At 38.6% G+C, this 24,190-nt stretch overlaps 1 protein-coding gene across 1 annotated transcript; it reads right to left on the bottom strand.

Moving 5' to 3' along the window:
- Positions 1–1,769: 1,769 nt before the first annotated feature.
- On the bottom strand, positions 1,770–23,619 carry LOC117565560 (uncharacterized). Its single transcript, XM_034244728.2, has 5 exons — positions 23,031–23,619; positions 3,142–6,042; positions 2,943–3,080; positions 2,675–2,882; positions 1,770–2,606 (listed from the first exon to the last, which is right to left on the bottom strand). Exons 1-5 carry the CDS (start codon positions 23,127–23,129, stop codon positions 2,296–2,298), a joined length of 3,657 nt encoding a protein of 1,218 aa, XP_034100619.2. The 5' UTR covers positions 23,130–23,619; the 3' UTR covers positions 1,770–2,295.
- Between the last annotated feature and the right edge of the window lie 571 nt (positions 23,620–24,190).

Here is a 24,190-nt window from a genome sequence, read left to right as displayed (position 1 = left end):
TGTGCGCGATTTGTTAAAAAAAAATAAATAAATAAAAAAAATATACAAAAAAGCGAAAAACAATATATTGTATTGTATGTAATTAAGTTGAAGTATTGTTGTAAATTTTAAGTGTATCAAAAGAGATGAAATGATCGAGTTAGAAAAAAAAAAACATTTTAAGATAACAAGCATAACAAAAATGATAAAAACAAAAAAAAAAAACATTATTTCAAATATATGGGAAACTATGAGAAAACACAGGGTGATACTTTCTGAAATTATTACAAAAGCCTAAGCTAAAATTTAAAACAAAAAAATGTGTAAAAAAATATATAAAAATGGTATGGCATAGAAGTTGGTATATGTGTATTTAAAAGTGAACAAAAAAATTCGAAAAAACAATTTTTTATTTTATTAAAATTATGAAATTATAAATTTTATTTTCATTATACTGTCTCAATTTTTGATTTTGTATTTTGACTTTTTTACTGAAATAAATATTATTATTCTTATTATTCATTGTATAGATCATTATTGTGTTGGTTCGTTTACTGCATACGAAATATAAAATAAAATACATAAATACCAAATAGCCATTAATGTTTTTTGCATCTATAAATGTGCATGTAAAAATACAATACAATCCGAAATTAAATCGAGTCAAGAGAAAACCAAATCGAAAAACCGCTATGCAAAGCAAATTATAGAATTTAATAACATAAATAACAAAATACACCAAAAGTATTTAATTATTTAATCAAATAAATAAATATTAATTACACGAAGCGTGGCGCAAAGAGATTCGATAAATTTGCTGGCCACGCAAAACGAAAACTATTATAATACGAAAACACAAATTTATTAATTATAATATAATGGATTGGTATTTGCATAGAAAAGTAAACTGATTATAAAAGTCCGAAAACAAAAAAGACAAAACACAAAAAAAAAAAAAACATTTTAAAAGTCGACTTAATAAAGAATTTATGAGAATTATATGTATATTAATCACTTGTTGTAATTTATTGTTTATTTTTTAATTGGACAGGAATCATATTAATTAAACATTTTTAAAAAGCCCAAAAAGCTATTAGAGGAATACTATCATAAAACTGTACAGTTTTGTATATTACCTTTAATGCTGAGCTGTGCACTATGCTTCGAAGTATACATCATTCGTTTTGCACCAAGACGAACACTCCTATTAATTTTGGTATCCCTATTTGGATTTACAAAGAAAGACTATATGGCATCGGATTTTAGGGCTGATCAAAAATTATGTTTCTTTAAACGAGTTACTTTAATTTCCAACCGCAAACAGATAAAATGCTCTTCAACTCCATCAGCTACTTAAAATTGAATAATTTTGTTGCATCATATTTATTTGAGATCTAGTTATTGTATATTGTACGCGATATAACCTAGCAGCTAACTTTAAAATATTTGCTATATATTGAACGATCAATCCGGATCTAATAAATATAATAATAATCTCATAAAATTGAGTTAACCTTTTTAAAACGAATTTCACTCGAAATTCCAATATTCTTCAAACTGTAGCCAAGCAGACAACTTTTAGTACAGTTTGACCCAAGCCGTTCAATAGCAATTACTCAAACCAGCTTTGGACAGTTAATTTAAAACTGCATAAACTTAGCGTATGCGCAAACCGATGAAACCAATTGTTGAGGGTTCTAAACTCTTGTTAGCAACTGCTTTAAAGGTTTGAAAATATGCATGTAACAAACAATTTCAATATTTGTCTATATATTATAATAAAACGGGTTGGTTATACTGTACAGTTTATTTAATTCTACATTTATTTAAAACAAATCAACTTAACTAAAATTCTTAATTAACAGAATTTCGAATTGGATTTTATGCCCAAATAATAAATTAGATATAAAAATCTTAAAGTTATTCCATTTGCAATGCTGTCTTCGTTCTCAGAACATTGTTTTTCTTTTTTTTTACACTCTTCTGTTTAGTCTTTCACTTAAATTAAACTAATTCTATTTGTAATGACTTGTTTATGTAAGCGAAAGAAAAAATACAGAACTCATTGTGGAAGCACCCAAATATTCTGATTATTGTCGTTGCTGTTGCTGTGTTTGCTGATGTTTGCACCAATTCTCTACTATAAGATTGCGATTTATACACGTAGTGGCAAGATTTCACTAACAATTTTTGATTGATTTTGTGATAATTATAAAGATACCCCCATCTTGGTCAATGCAAACCAAAAAACTTATGGACTAAACAAAATTTGCAATAACAAGGCCCACAAATTGGCCAATCTCCAAGCTAATTGCTTCACGCCAGGACACCATCCAAAGCGTGAATCACACCGTTGGTGGCCGGTATATTCGAGGTGACCATTTGTGCATCATTCACTTTGATTTTGCCAGCAGAAGTCTTTTGCAACACAACCGTTTTGCCCGTGAACAACGAATCCTTGACCTGGTAGAAACGCATGCCGGCCGAGAAGAGAGCTCCAGGCACAATGTGCTTCATGGCAAACTGTTCAGCAGCCTCCTTGTCCGTGTAGAGTTTCTCGAGCGTGTCCGAGTCCAGTTCGCTGAAGCTCTTGTCAACGGGAGCGAACACTGTGTAAGTCTTGACACCTAAGGTAGCGAACAATATAAACAATTTAGATAGGATTTATTTATTTACAGCTGTTACTCAAAAGTACCTTTGCTTTGCAGTTTCTCAGACAAGCCAGAGGTGTAGAGAATCTTCAAGAAGTTAGAGAAGCGACCTTCGCGATCCGATTGCAGCGTCTGCAGCAGATCTCCAACGGGTAGCGGGAACATGACACGATCGACAGCATGGGCCACACCTTGTGGTATCTTAATGTCCTTCTTGTTCAGCACAACCATCGCGCCATTAATGGTGGTGAGCTAGAAAAGTTTGAGGGTTAGTAAGAAAATTACATTGTCAGTTTGTAAGGTTAAACTTACAGTGACATCGTTCCACTCCTGATCATGCATATTGTACTGATTGACGCGCAGCTGAGTGCCAGCCAAGGAGACGCCAGTCATCTCGTCCTGCAGCGTAGCAATCTCAAACGATCCGGGAATAACATGATGCAAAAGCAGCTGTAAAGAGCAGTAAAGACAGTGAGTTAAGCATTAAGATTGATGATATATTTGAACTTACGCCACTCAGCAGTCGTGGATTGGAACGGAACTTCTCCTCGGCACGTTCGGGACCTCCAAGTTGAACAAGAAGATTCTTGAACGCCTTGTCCGTAGGTACAAAGATGGTGTAGGGACCCGTCTCGTTGAGTATGCTGTCCAGTCCGCTCTGGCGCAGATACTTGGCCATGGCAAACAATCCATTGCTCTTGAGTATCTGCAACAGATCCTCGCTGGGATTTGACAGCACTGAGGCACCAACAGTCGAGGCTGCCTTCTCAGTGTTCTCCGTTTCCTGAACCAAAGCATCAGCATATTGAGCGGGTGTCTGAGCCAAGACCTCAGGGGTTTGCGTAATGTCAGCCAGACGCTCGGTCACCACTGGCAGATGCGTGGATGCGCCCGCAATGTACTGCGGGGATTGCGTGATTGGCGACGAGCTGTAGATAGGCGCTGGCGTGGTACGCACCAAACTGGCGCTGATGCTTGGGATGCTGCTGCTTTCGTACAAGCTGGGGAAGCGAGGAGTATACGGAGTGCTAGTGGTGCTCGTGGTGGTTGTGGTGGTTGAGGTGGTGCTTGAGAGACGCGACGGATGATACTGGCGATGATTGCTGGGTGTGCCACGGGAAATAAATGGCGCTGGCGTTGTGGTTGTTGTGGTGGTGGATCTAGCTGTGGTTGTGGTACTGGGAGTGGTGCTGGGAATGATGACTGGGGCACGTGTGGTGGTGGTCTGTATGATCTTTCCGCTCTTGATCTCGACAACCTCATCGTTGGGCAAGGTCAGACGGTACACAGAGGGCGGCAGCTTAATCTCTCCGCTGCGAATGCGCTCCAAGATGCTCTCCACCTCGGCACCGGTTTGCTTTGTTTCCTTCTCGCCATTGGCCTTAACACCCTGGATCTTGAAGCTGCCATCAGCTTGCTCCTCCAGATACACATATGTGGCCTTCTTCTTTGGCGGCAGTGTGGGTGGTGCGGGTGTGGTCTTAGAGCTGAGTCCCTCGATCTCGTAGCCATCGGGAATAAGGCCACGCTTAGCCAGTTCCTCGAGCGTTGGTGGATCATCCGAGTCAGAGGTAATCACCGCCGAGCTGGCAATGCTGTTGGCTCCATTGCTGACACCCTGAATGTCACCTGCGCCGCCTCCATACAAAGCCGCCAAGCTGGAGAGATCAACACCGCCGGGTAGTCCGCCAGCTGGCAAAGTATCCGACTCCTGTGGATCGGGGGAACGCAGTATTTGCACCTTGCCACCACCTGGCAGCACCAGATCCTTGCTCTTCGTGGGCGCAACATCACTGAGACTCAACTTTCCCTCCGCGCCTAAAGCCTGTTGGGCCAGCAACGTCTGTAACTGTTCCTGAGAGTAGGCCTGTTGTCCCTGCACTAGGTTGGGATCCGTGGTGCGAATGACCTGCACACGCTGTCCATTGGGCAACACCAGATCCATTTCGTCGTAGGTCTTGTTGCCCGTCAGTGGCTGCTGTGGTGTCTCGGACAGAGCTGCTTTCAGCTGCTTCAGCAAATCCTCGCGAGCAATAGTCTTAACCGGTTTCTTGCCCACCAACTTGGGACTGTTGTATTTGCCCAGCTCGGACTTCACCTGTGAGTAGATGTTCTTCTTGGGCGTGGTACTGGCTTCTGTCGTAGTGGTAGTGGTGGTTGTTGTAGTTGTCGTTGTTGTGGGATGCTCCTTGTAGTATTGCTGCAGTGCGCTGTTGAACTGATTGTATTCCGTGGGATGGGCAACGGGACGACCGCGTGGTGGTTGCACATACTGTTGCTGGGGTGGATAATTGTTGTGCTGAGTGATGATGGTGGGCAGCACGTGCTGCTTGATGGCATGTTGCTTAGCCAGGAATTCCTCATGTTGCTGGCGCACCTTGTGCTGGGATTTCTCGTATTGCTTGGCCACAAATTGCTCGTGTTTCTGTATAATCTTTTGCTTGTACTCTTGATCAGCTTGCTGTGCTTGTGGTGCATTATTGATGAACTGATGCTGCTGTTGCTGTTGCTGGGTGAACAGAGGTTGTTGCTGCTGCTGCAACTGCTGCTGCTGCTGCTGCTGGAAGGTTTCACGCGATGGCTGCACGGGGAACGGCGTCGACTGCAGGTTGTTGAAGAGTTGTGGCAATGGCAAACCCAACTGGGGTGTCAGTTGATACTGCTGCTGTTGTGGCACACTCAGTGGCTGTTGTTGCTGCTGTTGTGGCTGTTGCTGGTAGCTGAACTGTTGTTGCTGCTGCTGTTGTTGTTGTGGCTGCGAGAGAGTCTGGAATGTGGGCACGGGCAACTGACTTGGCAGCTTCTGCGTAGTCTGCTGGCCAAACTGCTGTGGCTGCTGGAAAGCAAACTGTTGTTGTTGCTGCTGCAGTGTCTGCTGTTGCTGTTGTTGCTGGTAAGCTGGTGCTGGAAATGCGGTAGATTGCAGACGTGCATCCGGAAATTGTTTGTGGCGTGGCGGCAGCTGCTGGGAGCCAGCAAAGTTGCGCAAGTCCAAGAAGTTCTGATGATGCAGGTCGAGATTGCTGGCAGTCGAAGGCAACTGTTGCTGCTGCTGCTGCTGCTGCGGCTGCTGCTGTTGCTGGGGCTGTGGATATTGTGGTGCTGTTTGCAGTTGACTTTGAGTCGAACGCTGGAATTGTTGATTACTGTGCGGTTGCTGCTGCGGCTGCTGCTGCTGTTGTTGCTGCTTCTGTTGTTGTGGGTATTGGGCAAAGCGATGCTGCTGCTGTGGCTGCTGCTGCTGATGATGATGCTGCGGCTGATGGGATTGCTGATGTCCATGATGCTGGCGCTGTTGATGTTGCTGATGCTGTTGCGGTGGTATGGGCAACTCAACGCCAGCCTGGATAAAGTTTTGCTGATTATACTGCGGTAAATTCAGTTGACGACGATGCGCATTATGAAAAGACGGCTGCAAGAAATAGAGTTAAAAGAAACAATCAATCAACAATGCTCGCATCATTTCATAAACACTACTTTCTATTACATCACTCGCTTGACATTAATCCCCTTTCAGTTGGACAGCAAAGCAAACCAGATTTATCGGCGAAATTGAAAACTGGCACACAAATTTGCCGTTGCCATTGAATGCTCGAAAAGTGGACTAACCCACAACGCCCCAACTTGGATTAATAGAGTTGAACCAGTTTTGTAGCCAGTTCGTTTGCTCCATTTCAGCTGGCCACAACAAGATATTGTTTGGGGTCCTTTGGGGCCAAGTTGAAGTCTATTAATTTACAACAACAAAAAGTGGGTTGAAAACCAGTCAAAGTCATAAAACTTGCTCTGAATAATGCCACTTGTAACAGGTTAACGAATCGAGAGTAAGTTAACCACGTCACAGCAAGTTAATGATCTGATTTATTACCCGCATCCTTATATCATATACATATATACTGCTGTTATATTTCCGCAATCTGCGAATTATAATTGCCCGAACAATTAAACAACAAAATGCCTAATTGCGGAATGAAAGGTGTAAGAAGTACAAGAAGAAGATGCGCTCAATTTTATCGACAATACAAAACTTACAAACGACAATTGTCATTTTCTTTTGATTTAAACTTATTTTATTTATGTAGTTGCGTAAATTACACTATTTTTTTAAATGTGAAACTTTGTTTTACTTCCTTAATTAGACCATTTTGCATATAAAGTCAATGTTAATACTTTTTTAGTTATGTCTAATAATTTTTCACCTCAAACTGACTAAAATTTCAGTTGGTTTCAAAGATCAGTAATACAACATTGTAATCTTTTGATGAACATAGATGATTAGATTATTTATATATCAGAGTTGAAACTTCGAAATAGTTTTGCACTGAGATTTGTGGACTCTGAATTATGCAATAAACAATCAAAATCGAACTACTATATTATTCCAAGAGTTTAAATTTGAAGAACCGAATGAATGAGGTGCACAAGTGTGCAAATTTATAATATTTTGAAGGTAACAGATTGAGAATTGATCAAAATGTTAAGATACATAACAGAAATGTTAACTTAACAGTTGAGACTTAATATATCACTATTATACTCAGCTATTGCAAGTGAAGAGCATGTGCAATCATTAAAACAATATAAAATTATTGAAGTTAAAGTGGTAATAACTTCATTCAGGCAAATTAATTTACGCTATTGTGTTGGAATCAAACTGCATTTATTTCATAAATTGTAATGAATTGTTTTACTCGTAATAAATTTGTTATAATTTCTCTATTAAGGTTGATTTTGGTTTAAATTGTAAGCTAACAACTTGAATTGTATTATAATTCATCTATAGCAAGTTTCTTTTCAGCGATGACAACCAACGTAAATAAACAATTACAATTTATATTTACTTGTATTCATTTGTGATAACTCATCACTTATTGTAATAAATTCAAATAAAAGCCAAACAATCCTAGCGTGGTTTTAGTGAAGTCATAGAGTTGAGTAAATGTTTGTATGTGAGATCTTCAAAGAGCTGTCAAATGCTGCGCAAAGATGATGGATTGAGACATTGGTTGGCCAACTGACAGAGCCAGGGACTGGCGCTATTTACTCGCACTTCCTTTCAATTTGCTGTTGCAATGCAACAAATTTTCTTTGTTTTCATGTTAGTTAACATCTCCAGCTGCAATTGCTGCGATTCGTCTGGGATCTGTTCCCTGTTCGCAGTGCCACAAGAGCTTATACAATCTCTGGCTCAAACTGCTTGTCATACGCATCGTATACGCATCGCATCAAGTCTGAAATGATTCGGCGAAAACAATACATGTCTCGACGACACAAAAAAAAAAGGTAAACGAAAATCATTTTACAGCCATTATTCAACGCAATTTTCATAGGCAAGAAGTGCGGACTTATAAAATGCTTAGCAGCATGCATAATTTAATTGCCAGGGTCATAAATCTTATGGCTTTTGCACTTACTTGCGACATTTCCATGCGTCTGCAAGATTTTCAACGATTCATACCCCAGCCTCCTCCTCCCTCCCTTTCCTTGGCATCTCTTTTCTTTGCGCATGTTAATTATGTTGTTGGCACTAATGATGCAGCTCATCATCGGCAAGCCGTCGAAGCTGCCACTGTGACTGCTGCTTATGCAACCAGAGTCAACAACCAGCGGCAGCATAATGATTGAGCTCCTGTCTCAGCTACCTGTGAAGCCAAACAGGTGTTGCATGAGATTCTTGATTGTTGGGCTTTCATTTAATCTGCTTGAGCTTAAGTTGTTGGCGGGGTTTCCAATTGTTCGAACTGCATCTTCTGGTACTTGGAATCTGGAATCTAACCTATCCCAATAGGTCAGCTTCTTTCAACACAAGAGATTTCTTTTTTGTGTATTGAGGTTTTCTTTTAAGCACAAAACAAAACAACAAAGTTTCCCTGCCATTTGTTTTTGTCTTTTCTGACAAATTACTCAGCTGGTGAAAACATCAATCAATCATCAATCAAAGTACCCAAAAAACATGGGCACTGCCAAGCCGGACACCGAGTCTGGACTGTCTGTAAGTCATGTCAGTCAGTCAGTCAGTCAGTGAACTCCATCAAAAGGGTTCCATAATTTGCGTCATATTTCATGGCTGGAATCTTACGGACATGTTAATTTCACGCTTTAGCGTCTTGCTCTCAGTATTTTCTCGCATGCAAAACACTTTCATTTCTTTTTAAATTTTTTCTCCATTTCTTCTCATGCCAATCCCCGGCATTCAACGCTACGCATGCGCCCAGCTAACGACTCCCATAACCATAAATATATATATGTACACATATAGTCAGGTGTGGCTTCTGTGTTGTTGTCACATGCCAACACGACACCCATTAGTCGATTGTTGTTGCTATTGTCATTGTCGTCGTGGGCTGCTCTTGTGTTTGAAGGTGTCAATGCTTCGACAATTAAAGAGTTGGCGTTCTCCATGAATTGAACACCAGATCATCAGAAAATATCCAAACGGTGGCCATGTTTAAGCAGCAATCAATTAATCATTGGCTTTTGATTGAGTTTGGATTGGTGAAAATGGTTTTGATGATTGGCAGTTCGACACAAATTAATCGCTTAACTGTCTGCTGCTAAGATGAGTTATAAAGCGTTGAAAAAGAAGTTAACTTTTTTTATGAAATAATTAAACGACTTTTTACTTTATTCTTACACAACTTTCGATCCCTCTAGCTAGAGCTGCTTAGAAATTAAAACAACTGACAAAACAATATTCAAAATAATAATATTTTCGTTCGTGTTTAATCGCATGATAAATTGTTTGGAAAATAGAAAATATTTTGTTTTCTCTATTCTTACACAATTTTCTATTATTTATAGTTTAACTGCGATAAATAGTTTATAAAATTAAAGAAATTATTTCTTCTTTATTCCCACACGACCTTCAATCAATGTAGCGCCTAATATATATTGTTTACTATTGTATAAAAAAAATTAAATAATTTTCTCTCTTTTTCGATCTCTTCAAAGATTAAATATTGATTCTTACACAACACTGTAAACAAGGTGTTTAATGCCTATATTAGGTAAGGTCATTTTGGGAAATGCGGATGAATAGAGCCAGTTCATTTATCAGTTGACTCAATAATGTCTACTTAATAAGCCACAAATAACTGTGCAGCATAAATTATGGCATGTTTTGGGCAACAAAGAAAGTTTCACGAGACCCAAAAGTGTTGCAGTCCATAAAAAGAGGCAAAATAAAGGGGAAGACCACATTCCCGCCTTCAAATTTATCCAATGTTCCTCAAATTGTAGTTTATTACGAAAGCGTTGCATATTTGAGCTGTCATATCAAACGAGCATTATGCTAATGAGTCTATATCGGACATGAGATTGGAACATGAACATGAAGCACCACCCAAAGAAGAAGAAGAAGAAGTTGATGTCGAGGAAGCAGTAAAAGCCGGTTACGGCATTTATCAAACATATACACACACAAAAAAACATTTTTCTGTTTCTAATAATTTTTTTCTATAGTTTTTTGACGGGGCGTTGAGCCATGATGTTAAATCTGTCAGTTACACGACTCGCTGGCAATCTGACTAATTTGTTAATACGTCATAATTGATTTCACATCACATCACATCGCATCGCATCACACATCAGCAAAAGAGCAACAAATTTGAGTCGAGTTTCGGTTTCAGTTTCGGTTTCGGTTTCGCGGTTACGCTTGCCCGATTGCCCAGCAGCCAATGAAAGCGAAATCTTCAATCTTCAAATCTTAAAATTTCTTTTCGTTGTTCGTTGTTTCTTTCGTGTTTTGTGTTTCGTGGCGTTCGCAGTGAAAGTGATTTGTAGACACTAAGTGAGCATTTATGTTGTGTATGTTAATCAGAATATAATGGATCAAAATCAGAAGCAAACAACCTGGCCAGACAAACGCCACTGGCGCTTACCTTGTTTTACTCGTTTTTGTTAATTAAAGAGTTACCCAAGTGCTCCGTGGCCGTAAATTCTTCAAATCCCCAAAGCTAACCGGGTTGCGTAATGGCCATGACTATTCGAGTATCTGTGAGATACGTCTGCATCTTAGAGTGTTTCTGTTTTTGGTAACGTCAATGGCCAATGGCAACCAATCTGTGAAACTACTCGACTACTCGACTACTCGACTGGCCCCGTTTCCCGCTGCCTTTCGTATTTCCTGTCCAATCCCCCCCGTCTCAATCTCCTGTTGATTGCATTTTTGTTTATGCATGTTTCTCTTTTTTTATCTGCAATTTTTGCTACCGGCTGTTGACGTTTGCTCGTTTGTTCGTTTGTTTTTCAAACTTCTTTTCTAGGGCGCCTACATTTTTGGTCATTCGTGGAGTTTCAAGGTTGTATCTTCGGGGGAATCTTGTAGTTTGTAGTTTGCAACGGCTCAACGTATGTTGCAATCATCTATGCTGCAGATGCATGAGTCAAAGTTAGAACAGCTTGTTTTTTTGGGCATAATTAATGAGCACTGTGATTGTATCTTTCGGTGATTTGATGGACAGTTCTGAATGCGACTTGTAAATTGAATTTAATTGGCCCAGAAAACACTGAAAAAACAGCTCACATTAAATATCTAGATTAAGCAATTAATCTTCTGCCTGTTTTGTGTAACTTTTGATTATTTCTTCAATAAATTCAATCAAGGTGCTTACGAAATTTACAGACTTAGAGCTGCTTTAAAAATCATTGTTCACGTTGCGACTATTGTTTGGCAATTGCATTGACTAACAAGTCGAAATAATCGCATCTTATCGATGATCATAAAACTCGATCGCAGAAATCGTGCCCACATCATTTAAATGGCACTTTGATTGCAGCCAGTAATAAATTGTGATCCATTCAGAATGGCCACAAACAGCTTCAGTTTCTGTCAACACACTCAACATAGAGAGACAGACGCTGCCTGCTCTTAAAGTGTGCATAATAAACATTTGACGACTGCTTTGGTTTTTTTTTTTTTTTGTAGAGGTGTTTTGTGGTGTTGTTGGTCAATCTAAAGATTTGGCAATTGCCTTTCACTTTTTCAGTTTTTTAGTTTTGGTTTTGGCTGAGCTATCGACAAATGACTGCAGTTAGCAAAGCGAACCCAGGAGATCCCCAGACTAAAGGCATTTTAATTGCCTACAAAATAGTTTTGCTTGCTACGCAAATAAGTAATTAATTCGTGGCCGCACAAAAGAATGCACAACAACCACAACAACAACCAAAGTAGAGGCAGCGGCCGCGGCAAGCAAAAGAGAAATTTACATAAAATTGTGTAATTAACTGAAATTTTGTCTGGCCAAAAGCAAAAAGCAAATGCCTGCTAGCAAACACCTACACCTACACCTATCTACGAAAAAGCAACTGGAGTCCAGTTGCCGCGAGGTGAGGCACGAGGCGAATCGCATGCCTCAACCGGTCACATGAAAGCGAAAGAAGCCACCCAAAAACAACAACAAAAACAACAACAACATGGAATTGCCGCCAGCAAGTGAAACAATTGCAGGCACAACAAATAACAATAAGTCCAGTTAAAAGCAACAACAACAATCACAAATGTTACTTAACAATTGCTTTGGAATAAAAAAGAAACTTGGTCAAACTTTTGCTGATATTATCGCTTCGTTCCCCTCTCTCTCTCTCTCTCTCTCTGTCCCGCTTTTAGCAACGAGACGAAGTGTAGCAAAATGCTCGTAAAACTGTTTATAAATTAGCACGATTTGTCTTCTTTTATTTGTAAATTGTAAGCAACAACAAGTGAAAAATGTTGCTTCATTTTCGAGCCTAACATTTTGCAGCCAATTTACGGACTAAAGGCATAAAATGGAATGCAAAATGAATGTGAAAAATCTCTTTTTGGCTTATGTTCTTAACTGGGAATTCAAAGTGAAAAGAATTTAGTAAATGCACAAGTTGAAATGAAAATATAAAAGTTTAACAAATAAATTGAGTACAAAGATGCAATGGAATTTGCAAATGACGGAATTTGATAACAGCAACACATTTTAGAATTTACATTACATTAAAATGATTACCAATATAATCTTCTCTGGGATGCGATGGATAATAAATAATAAAAAATAAATAATACATCTGTACGTCAAATTATGGCTACTGCAATCGGGTTTAGCTAACAATCTCGTGTATAATATTTTGACCTATTTTGACCAAATGGGGTCTTCAGTATATTTTTCTATTTGTACATTGTATTATTTAGTATAATATAGTAATAATTTCGCACTGTTTTCATTTATTTAAACTGAATAGTTGACCATACACTTTCTGACTTGTATTTTAAATATATAGTATATGCAATTACATTTATAAATTGCTCAACAAATAATAAAATGCTGTGCAAATATAAATCACATAAATCGATTTATGCTACATACACATTGAAGTAAAGTTAAAAACGAATTTGCAATCACAGCTTTATAATTAGAATAAATCATGCTACAAAATATCTCTCAATAACATTTATAACACTTTTAATATTAAATTAATAAACCTTTACCAAAAACATTTAAGAATTTACAATCACAATTCTATATTTAAATATTCTTTCGATATTTTCAGTTGATTTTATTTGGTAACTGCAACAAACCCAAAACATAGTATGAAATGATGATTAACCTGGATTGGCGGCTGTCAAGGCAGCTTTGTATATCTGTGTGTAACTTAGATAGTTAGTTGTGGCAGCAACTGCAGCCGTTGGTTAATTGCGAATGCTTTGCATCTTCGAGATGCGAAGCCGATTCGTGGCGCATGTGCAACAACTGCTGGCTGGCTTATGCAAGAACGCCTGTGGCACAAAACAAGTTGCAGATACAATTAACGCAATCGTCAGCGTTAGCACTTCAAACCGATGCGGCATGCAAATTTCGTTGCGTTGCCTTCGCCTAAACTAATTGAATGTAATGCATGCAAATTACTTTGAAATTGGGACAAAATGCCGATGGCCATGTTGGGAGCAAATACAACGCAATCGCCCACGCTCACGCCTCCTCCTCTTCCCCCTCCTCCTTCACCTCAGAAAGGGGGGAAAATTATGCGGGTTGCAGCAGCAGCGGGTATTTGGTGGCAGCTACTACACACATAGTGCTACCTACTCTCATATGCCATGCCTAATTTGACAGAGTCTGACACTCTTAACGAGTTACGAAGATTTATTACCTCTACCTGCCCCTCCTCCTACTCCTCCACCGACCGTAATTGTAATTTAAATAAACCCAGTTTTTGGTCAGTCTTTGAGCTGCATGTGAGTATCGAGGTTTATGTGCCAGTTAATTTAAATGTTCATATGGCTAATTGCATTGAAGTTTTTCCTCTTGAACTTTTGTTTTCTTCTCTAAGATGTGTTTTGCTTTATTTTTGTTGAGTTTTTTGCTTTGACCACAGCGAGATCTGACGCAAAGTTGAAGAAATTAATTAGCGAAAAAGCCATGAAGTAAAGACCATGCAAAGAGCAGCAAACAAAAAAAAAAAGAGAGCAGAGTTCAAAAGGGTAATAGCAGAAAGTTAATAGAAAGTTCGTGAGGGTGGTCTCAAGAAATATGCCAAATATTCGTAGTTAATCATTAAGAAGAAATCGCAAGTTTTTCGATATTCCGAAACCAGTTGTGAATAAATTCCTTTCGCCAGTTTCCGCATCTTCTAAAATTTATTGTTATTGCCATATGATCAAATCAAACGCTTCATCAGACTGTCAAGGCAACAACTTAATTCGCCAAACACACTTTCAATTTACAACTCAGCATAACTCAAATAATAAATAATTATAATGTTTTGTTGTATTTTCAGCAAAATACACATAATTATTAAAGGCAAATTTGCGTGTTGGCTGCACATTTGCAGAAATAAATTTAAATAGTTATAACAAAATTAACTGCAATTTTACTTTCCAATTCAATAAATTTGACTTTGCGTGTCTTCTATCTTATATCTTCGTTTCTTTGCATCTTCTGTAGCGAATTGTTGCTGGACAGTAGCGTCGAGCATCACGAGTTCGAAGTGAGCCAAGAGAATCGTTCAATAATTGCTCAGCCTTGCCCAACTCCAACTCCAACTTCAGCTCCACTCTCTATGGATTTGCATGATCTGGCAACCTGCTGGGCAACTGGGATTTCATAACTTTTAACTAGTTTCGCAGTTGTAGTCGCACTATTTCATTGACAGTTCCACGCCCAACACGACTCAACAGCGTCTGACAACCTTTCCACGCTCATCAAAAATAAGCAACAAAAATTTTGGAATCTTTTGTTTCGTTTCTTACGCCTCTTTCGACATTTTTTGTGCAATTTTTCTGCGACCACAAAAGCACAAAATAAATACAATTTTCGAACCGAAAGCTATTCAATTTTTGATTGTTTGTCTACTCGTTTTCATGGGCTGTCACTTCAATTGAGGCGTTCAATTGCAATTGACGCCACAGCCACAGTCACAGCCATTGAAAATGGGTCAGAAATAAGCCAACGTACTTGTGTCTAAACTAACGCTATTTGTACAGATGAGTTGCAAGTCTTGACCTTCGGCAACGCTTTTGCTTTTCGGTATTAAAATTAAGTAGTCTATTATACGACTAAGATTTGTCGTGGGATTGACTTGAGTACACCTTGAAGTCGCTGCAAGGCTCGTCAAGATCGCCAAAGATCTGCATTAATTAGGAGTTATTAGGGTTTTCCCTCATCATCATCATTTTGTGTAGAACTCGAGAGCTGTTCACCTTCTTCAAATGTGCTAAAGGCGCTTAAAATCAACTAAAGTAAGCAAAACAAGTAAGAAAACTACAGTTGAGTATGCTCAACAGTGAGATACTCGCAAAACAAAGAGGGATTCTTTTTTTATTAATATACCAAATAATATAGTATTTGGTATATCGATATAGTACTACATTTGAAATATTTGGTCAGCGGGTATAAAAATATAAATACCCGCAGCGAATGCATTTTTTTTAACTCTTTCTCCAACATTCCAAAGACGCAGTGAATCCGAAGCCGCAAATTGCAGCTTTACGCTTAAGATCTTTCTAGTAATTTTCATTTTAATGCATTAATTACACATTAGCATTAGCCCGAAGTCGCTTCAACATGCGATTGCATTTCCAAACCAGCTGGAAAACTGAAAAACTGAAAAACTCCACTCAACACTTTTCAGTCTGCGGCTCTGTGTCAATTGGACTGCCATTGTTCGCAATGAAATGGAAACTCTTGTTGTGTGTTACATTTTTATATACAATAATATTCAGTTGGAATGCATAATTTATAGGTTAACAGTGTGCAACTGAAAGCTGAGAGTCGTTCTTTTGCATTTAATTATTTTAACCAGTGATGAGACAAGCTTAATGCGGCTGCTGATTTTCCAAATACTTAAGCTGAACTCGTGCCCAGTTTTTGGTCACGCAAACATTGCACTTGCTTCGCTTGCTGGCTCGCTTTTCCGAGAAACGATATTAAGCGCTGTCCCGACATGCAAATTACTCTGAAGAGCTCTCTCGGGTCTGAGGTCCGTGGTCCGTGGTGTCTGGAGACCGAGGTCCACACTCGTTGCTATGCACAAGCCTAAGCAGAGTCAGTAAACTTTCGCATGTTTAGTTCGTGACAATTTTTAGCAATTACCTGAACAAGACGATGTCATCGTCTAGCTAAACTAACGGGAGACTGTCTGACCATTGTTTAGCGGTTAATAACCTGGCTTACTTTGTTGTCCACTGATATGACAGACCGCAGTGCAGTTGGCAAATTGACAGAATGTTTATCACGTGAATGCAGCATATGTTTGATGAGAAAGTTGCCGAGCGTGAGAACTTTCTGAGTGCCACAAGCAGCAAGTTGCACGCTAAATGTTTGTCTTTCATTTCAGCTGCTCTTTTGGCTAATAATGCTTCATTACAACTTTAATAAAGTAGAAAATATTTATGTTGCCAGACTCACTTGGCCTAGTAACTTACTGAGAGAAAAGTTTATACAGCAAAGCATTCTTTCGCGTGCCTCAAACACTAATTAAATTTAATTCGCTAGCAACGGAATTAGAAATCCTTTCTTTAGTCCAACATTTTGCATTGCATCATTTAAAAGAAAACCCGCTTAGTTGGCAAGTTACAATTATGCAGTCGGAGCTGTCTACTTTACGAGTAACTCAACTGCCATCATCGCATTATCATATTTGCTCAGCTCTGATGCAATTCTGTTTAAATTGTGACTCTTGAAAGCATTTCTTGGACGCACAATTCACGGCTAAGCCGAGTTTAACGCCCACCAATGGAAAAGTCAAAGCACTCGCAAATGTTGCTGGTACTTAGCGCCTGTCGAGATCCGAGACACCTCCCCCAAAGCAAACTGACAAAGCAACTGGCAACGACTGTCGACTGTAACCCACTTCACACTAGAGTGCGGTTGGGCGAGTGTGGCATCCATAGCGCATAATGGCCAGCTCCAGATACGAATAGCAGCAGTGGCAGCAGCAGCAGCTCTGTGGCAGACTCAATGCCTGGCTGCCACTTTCAATTTTTCTGTTTCTGCTGAAGCTGCCACGAAAAGCCAGAAAACAAAAACACTTTTCGCAAGCTTCGCTGAGCAAAGAGCAACAACTATTCCATATTCCATTCCCAACCCCTCCCTTCGCCTGCAGTCTACAGTTCTTCTTCAGTTGCATTTGCCAGTTTGCAAATACACGTTTTAATTTGTTTTGTTTTGCGGCATCTGCTGCGCATTTGAGTGCATCAGTTAAGCATGCAACACACTCGCATCGCATCGCATCGTATCATATGAGCAAATTGCGTTTTGCTTTCGATTTCATGGTGAAAATCGTTCACGTAAACTTTTAATAAAATTTCATTTGCTTTTGCCTCGTCGATAGTTCTTTGATCGCTCCACAATTGCTTAACCTTATCCCCCTGTTCAATTGCCTCAATTGTGTTTTGCATAATTCTCCAGCTCAAAAACATTTTTATTGTTATGTTGTTTTCATTTTCGCCAATTTTCTTTTGCACCTTTTCGACCACAAAAATGTCATTAAATAATTGCAAAGTGCATTTTTTCGTTCGAAAACAATATTAAAGTGCAAATCAATGGCCACAAAAAAAACAAAACAAAACTTTGACTCCCACCACGACTTGTTGGCAACAACAACAGTAACAGCAACAACAGCATTTGAAGAAAAACAAATTATGCAACTCGTGTTTGGCTTGCAACATCTTCCAGTCAGACAAACAGGCAGGCAGGCGGCCAACCAACCCAGCCAGATCTTTGAGGCGGCATAGCTGAAATCTTGTTTTGGAACTCTCTCGCAGCAGCAGCAGCAACAACAAACGCTTCTTCATTTTCGCGCTGTAAACTTTTCACCCAGCCAACAAGAAACAACAAAAACGAAAGTGCAACAGCCGCAACTAACCAGTTGCCCAGTTGCCAGTTGCTGCTTGCAACTTGCCAGTTGCAATGTTGCAAGTTGGAAGTTGCAGCGCAGGAGGCGCTTCGTCTGGGTCTCTGGGCTTGGTCGGACTTGGTCGCTTACGTGACCGGCGACGAGGATCGTTTGACTTTTGGCCATATTTGTGTTGAGTTATGGCGAGAAGATGCTGCAGCAACAGCAACAGCAACAACAACAGCGACTGCAGTTGCAATTGCAAAACCAGTTTTACGTGGCGTATGAGTAATGCGGAAGTTGACACTTGCTGCGCTTGGCAAATCTCCACGGCGGTGGGTGAAAATTGTTCCCTGATATATTTACAGCGCATTGCAGCACTAATTGCGGCATTCATCAGTCCCCTCGTTGCAAAAAAAAATCAAAAGACATGAGCTAAAAACGCAAACAAAACTCATTTTGTTGCAAGTCCCCAACTAGCTATTAATGACCCAACCCAGCGTAACAACAACAATTTGTTCAAAACTGGAAATATCAAAAAAAAAAAAAACAAAAAAAAACAGAAAAATGAGTCGCCTGTCAATAAGCAGCGATGAGTTATGTCGCAGGCCCTTTTACTTTCTTTTCCCAGCATCGCTTAACTACATACAACTATCTGAAAGATGCCTCAAGTAGAAGCATTAACGATCCACCTCTCTCGGAGCGGTTCATGTGAATTTTTATCGCTCGTTTTTCGACTGCAAAATTTAGGCGTAACTCCATCGTAAAAGCGCACAAGTTAATGGCTTAATAATTGAGCATATTCGGGAAAAAGACACAGGAAATCATTTTTATTTGTTTGTGCATAAAATGAGAACTTGAGAATATTTATCAAACAACTTCACATCATTAGCAATTTTAGAGAATGAACATGAAGAACCAATAAGTGACTGAATTGATGTCAGTTGACTTTTGAAGTTATCTTAAATTAATTCCAGCTCATGTTGAAGTGGTTTTCTCTCTGGTCTATTATTACAACTGGTGCAATTAACAAATATTTAATTTCTTTTATTATTTTCGAAATTGCATCCATTGTACGCAGCACATTGCCATGACCATTGTCCTTAACCTTTTGTGCAGCTGTTGAGTTTCCTTTTTTGGCTTTTTTTTGCAAATTTCTTCATGAGTTTTCAGAGAGTTTAAACGAAAAACGTGTCAGACCAGATTGCTGCCGTCTGTCTGCTGCCTATTGACATAAGTTGGCTGCGGCAATAGCAGCAACAACAGCAACAGCAACATGAACTGAGCAACGGCAACGGCCTGCGATTACAACAACTACGGCCCATTGCGAACTTTTTTTTGTTTTATTTTTTTTTCTTTTTGGTTTTTTGGTAAACAAGAAAAAGACAAGCAAGCATTTTCAGCCACATCATCATCTTCCTTTTGTCTGCGAACAGGAACTGGTCACAGTTAAAGTCCAAAACGAAGACAAAAACAAAGACGAAGCTGAATCCGAAGTTGAAGCTGTCTCAAGTTTCTTTTATGTGATTTGGTTGTATTTCTTAATTTTAAGTCTTATATTGTTTTGTATGTATAAGAGAGTATAGACTATAGTAATTTCATATAGATGCATACAGCATGTACATACTTATCTATGTATATATTGCCTCACGTAGCGTTTTGCAGTTGCCTTTTTGTGTCGTGTAAACAACTGTTCAACATTGCAACAAATTGACCAACATCTGTTGCCCATCATCCAATTGGTTAGTTGGTAAGCCATGTTTCTGTTTCTGGGTTGGCCATTGTCACCCGCCCCCTCTTCCACGGCCCTTCTGCCAAATTGTTTGCCATAGCATAGCTTTGGTTTTTAATTTTCAATTTCATTCGCTCTGTTTCTGCTTTGATTTCAAATTTAAAATCTTAATGCATATCTCCTCCATCGGCAATAAAAATATTCCAAGTTTGTGTGCTTGCTTTCACTTTCGATTCAAATGAAATGCATGAAATGGTTATGAAATTGGTTTGCCAAGTATAGAAAAATGTAAGGAATTTGCTTTAAACTAGTTCACGAATTTTTTGGCGAGATTTTGAATAATTTATTTTAATTAAAAATAACATGGAAATAAACTGTAAGTACTCTATTCGATATGGATTGAAACATGGAACACATCTTAAGTGTGATAAGTGTTAAGTGTACTATATGTGCTATATACTATTTATAGTATATATATTATAAAAACATTTATGTAGTTTTTATTTTACTACATCTCGAATTGTTGCTGTTTTTGCCATTTCCCTTAAGAGCTTGAAAAGTAAATATTTGTGTTTTCACTAGAACCAAGTATCGTAATGGGCTTAGTAATTTACTTAAATTGAACTCGATCAATTATAAGCGGGCACTTTATTATAAATTACCCACCGACAACTGGCAACTGAGAGAAGATACTTTTTGTATAGTTTTTCTGAATGGTACGAATGCGAGTACGACAGCCCTTGAACCTGTTCATTGTCCGCTCCAACTCGCATTTCTTTTGTATAAATTTCAAGTTGTAATTTCTTTTCATTTTTGCTGCTTATTTTTTTGCGCGACTTTGGAACGGGGCTCGACGTTCTGGCAGGTTATTGCTTTTATTTTCTGTTGAGTTTCGTTTCGTTTTCATAGCATGGAAAGTGGGTCAATCGAGAGATCTTTATAAATTTTTTGGGTTGCATATTTATCTGAAAGATATTTTCGAGTTCCACTCAAGTGACAACAAACAGTTAATGGATTTGTGTTGAAAAATGAAAGTTGTTTGGCAACAGGAGTAAATAAATGATCGACTGGCAGCTTCTCACTGTAATTCAGTGTAATCAGGATGACACTTGCCCAGCCCAGCAGTTAATTGAGCGTAGTTCAGATCCAAATTATTTATTAATAACTCACGAATTTTCCACTTCAAGCTTGTTAACTGGCGCCTGACAAATCGCATCGAATCGATTTGTGTTGAGTTGAATCACATCGAATTGGATCTCATTGCTGGGCCAGAAAAAACAAATAAAGTAATTGAGCGCTAATCACACTCAAAGTCCATTAGGGTCTCCCTTCTCTTCAACACTCAATCTTTAAAGTGTTGGTAATGTGATTTATTTTTCACTTTGAATCGACTTCGTAGATGTTGACTGGGCTGCTGTTGTTGTGTTAGTTGTTGCATCGAATGAGAATTAAATCGAGTTTCAATTTAATCCCATCTCATTGGGAAAGTGCGCTTGTGCCTCTGATGACTCGCCTGATTGGCCACTGGCCACCGACACAGAGCCAAGTTAATGGAAATCTTGCCAATAGTGTTGATGTTAGTGTTGGCCCAGGAAGTGCTGCTTAGCACAGCAAATTGAAAATGCAATTGGGCATTGCATTTGCCATGATATAAGCGAGATTATGAAAGCATAAAGTACTGCATAAATGTATTAAAACATTCTTCAACTGATTGAAATTGTAACAATATTTGTATTGTTTTGACTATTGTACTTTCATTGAGATGTTTTAATCTCTCAACGGATTCATCTCGTGCTCGAGGAAGTCTATTGATATTTGGCTTAATATCTTAAGTGACTTAAAAAAAGAGCGTGTTTATTTTGTTACTAACGATAACAAAATACGGCCTGGAGCTGAAATCAAAATGCGTTTACGTAATACCCCTATTGCCTTAACAAAAGCACAAAAAATCCCAATTATAAACATTAGTTCATCCGCAAATCAAAGGCAACAAAGCCAACAACAAATAATATTTGAAATCATAAATGATTGGGAGCTATTGCCAAGTTTGGTGGTTTGGTGGCCATGAAAGTGAAAACTAAGTATAACAGCGGATGCCACATTGACCAACAATCAAAACACAACAATACCAACAACAACAGCAAACTGAGCTATAATCCAACCACATATCACACTCGCTCTGGCACTCTCATAAGTAGCAAATAGCTAATGGCAATAAATTATGCTGGACCAGCAATTTGTTGATGAGGCATTACAAATTATCTGCCCAAAATCTTAGATAAGCAGATAAAGATCGAGCTGAGAATGCAGCTGAGTTGCATAAAAGTTTTTCGTATCTTTTTCTGTTTCTTTTTTTTTTTTTTGACCAGTCCAAGCGAACAGGTTTATTATCTGCCTCAGTTGTTATTTTGGTTGCTGTTGTTGCTGTTGCGGCTTTAAACGTTGTCATGACTTTATGGCTTTTACTCTCCGCTCGCTTCGTGGCGCTTCCTTTGCATCTTCATTAAACACCAAAAAATAAAATACAACAAAATAAATAAAAGGGAAAGTTCATTGAGGCGTGTGAGGCGCCCATCTCTCTGCTCAGTTGCATATTTGTACAATTAATATGAAAATGTATATGAAAATATTTTGAATAATTGAATGCTTAAGCAGACCCCCACCAGAGACCAAAGGCGAGGCTTATGCAAGTGTTCAATCCATAGGAATTCATTTAATATTAATTTCCGTTTCGAGCCTATTGCATAATAATATTTAGACCCGTCTCAATGGACGCACTTTTGACTCGATTTTGGCATCGATTTTCCCTAAATAACAGCAACTTTCTTTATCTTAAGTAAGTCTCCAAAAAAATCTGTGTCAATTTGATTTTGTTGGCCTAACTTCCAAAAAGGTGAAAAAATGAATTCACAAAATAAAAACAACGGCTACAATAAATATTTGCATAACAAACGTTCAATGGAAATGCAAATTGAGTAATAAATATTTTTTTCTATGAAACTTTGGCACATATTTGGCCTGAGAGCTTTATCTATGACTAACTGGGACACCTGATTTGGTATGTATCAAAGTGGGTCTATTTTTGAATTCAATAGGATGTTGGTTGAATATAAAAAATATAACGAGTTTGTAAAGTCTTTGCAATAATGAATAAAAGCCTAAGCTGGCTCAAGAAATGTAAAAGAAAACAGTATAAACAATGTGAATTTACGGAATCGTTAAGAACTTGTAGATATTTAACAACAACTTATTTTATCAATTTCGAAATGATTTCCATCATTAAATTTAGTGTCTTCATTTATAACTTATTTCGTTGCACAATTTCCACATAAATCTTTGTCAAATCACAATCATTAATTCAGACTTACCGCATTATGTATTGCCCCATTGGGTGGTATAAATCCCTGAGCATCGCTGGAGACCGCCCACAGGCACAAGGTGCCCCAAAGTGCCAACAAAAGTCGCATGATTCGCACAAATGCCAGACAATTTATTTGGCTGGGTTTCTTCAGAGGCGGCAACAAATTGCAATTGTTATGTCAATTGTATGATTCAATATCGTTGCACTATTTTGGTATATTATTCAATTTAAAACAAGACACGATAAGGATGCAGAGTATGGAAATTTGGAAAATTTCCAATTGGCGCGCGAGAAATGTCAAAAATGCGAAGACGATAAAACAACAAAAAAAGCGAACTCAAAATTGAAATCGAAATTCAAATCAGCTTTTGCTCAGCGCGTTTTGAACTTAACGTTTTCTATTTGCTTTATGCAAATGATGCAGTTTTTTTTTTCTCTTCTTTTTTTTTTGTGTTGTATGCTTTCGTTGTGTGTTATTTGTTTTTAGTATTCCGTTAGTGTAGCTATTGGTGTTGCTGCCTCGCGGAATCGACTCGAGTTGAAGTGGCAAGTGGAAGCCGCAGACACGACTTGTCTGGTAAAAGTTCGATGCTTAACTGAAGATCATTAAGCGTTTGGTAACAATTTAAGCCAAGCCATGCGGCGGTGATGCCAAAAAGCAAAGAAACAAATACGCGAAGCGACATCGCTTACAATGAGCCAGCAACATGTTGCTAGCAACATCTGCAACCATCGCTGAAGCATCAGCAGCGACCTAGCAACAACTGAGCTGAGCGCTGAGCTCTGAGAGCGTTCGCTGACAGCGAAGAGAAAGCAAAGAGCGCATAATTTGGTTGGAAAGAGAAAGTATTGGACTAGCAACATGAGGAAATACCATGCTCTAACTTTAGTTTTTCAAATGCATTTCTTGTTCAACTCTTTTCATAATGTCTGAGGTCTTCTTCTAGTATCAAACCAGAAATGGCTATCAAAATATGATGCCTGCATCTGCAGAGATTTCGATTTGACGCGCTGATCACGTAATTTCCTCAAGCTCTCGTACTCGGAAATGGCCCGATAAGAACGTTGTATAAATTGAAGGTGTATCGTATTGCATCGAGACAAAACAATAATTATGAATAACTCTTAATAGCTGACTGACTGACGAAGAAATGCATTATTAACGCT

The sequence above is a fragment of the Drosophila albomicans genome, chromosome 2L, assembly GCF_009650485.2.
Source record: "Drosophila albomicans strain 15112-1751.03 chromosome 2L, ASM965048v2, whole genome shotgun sequence".
Classification (NCBI taxonomy): Eukaryota; Metazoa; Arthropoda; class Insecta; order Diptera; family Drosophilidae; genus Drosophila; species Drosophila albomicans.
Note: the sequence above shows the minus strand (reverse complement) of the source record. Positions and strands in the feature narration are given on the sequence as shown.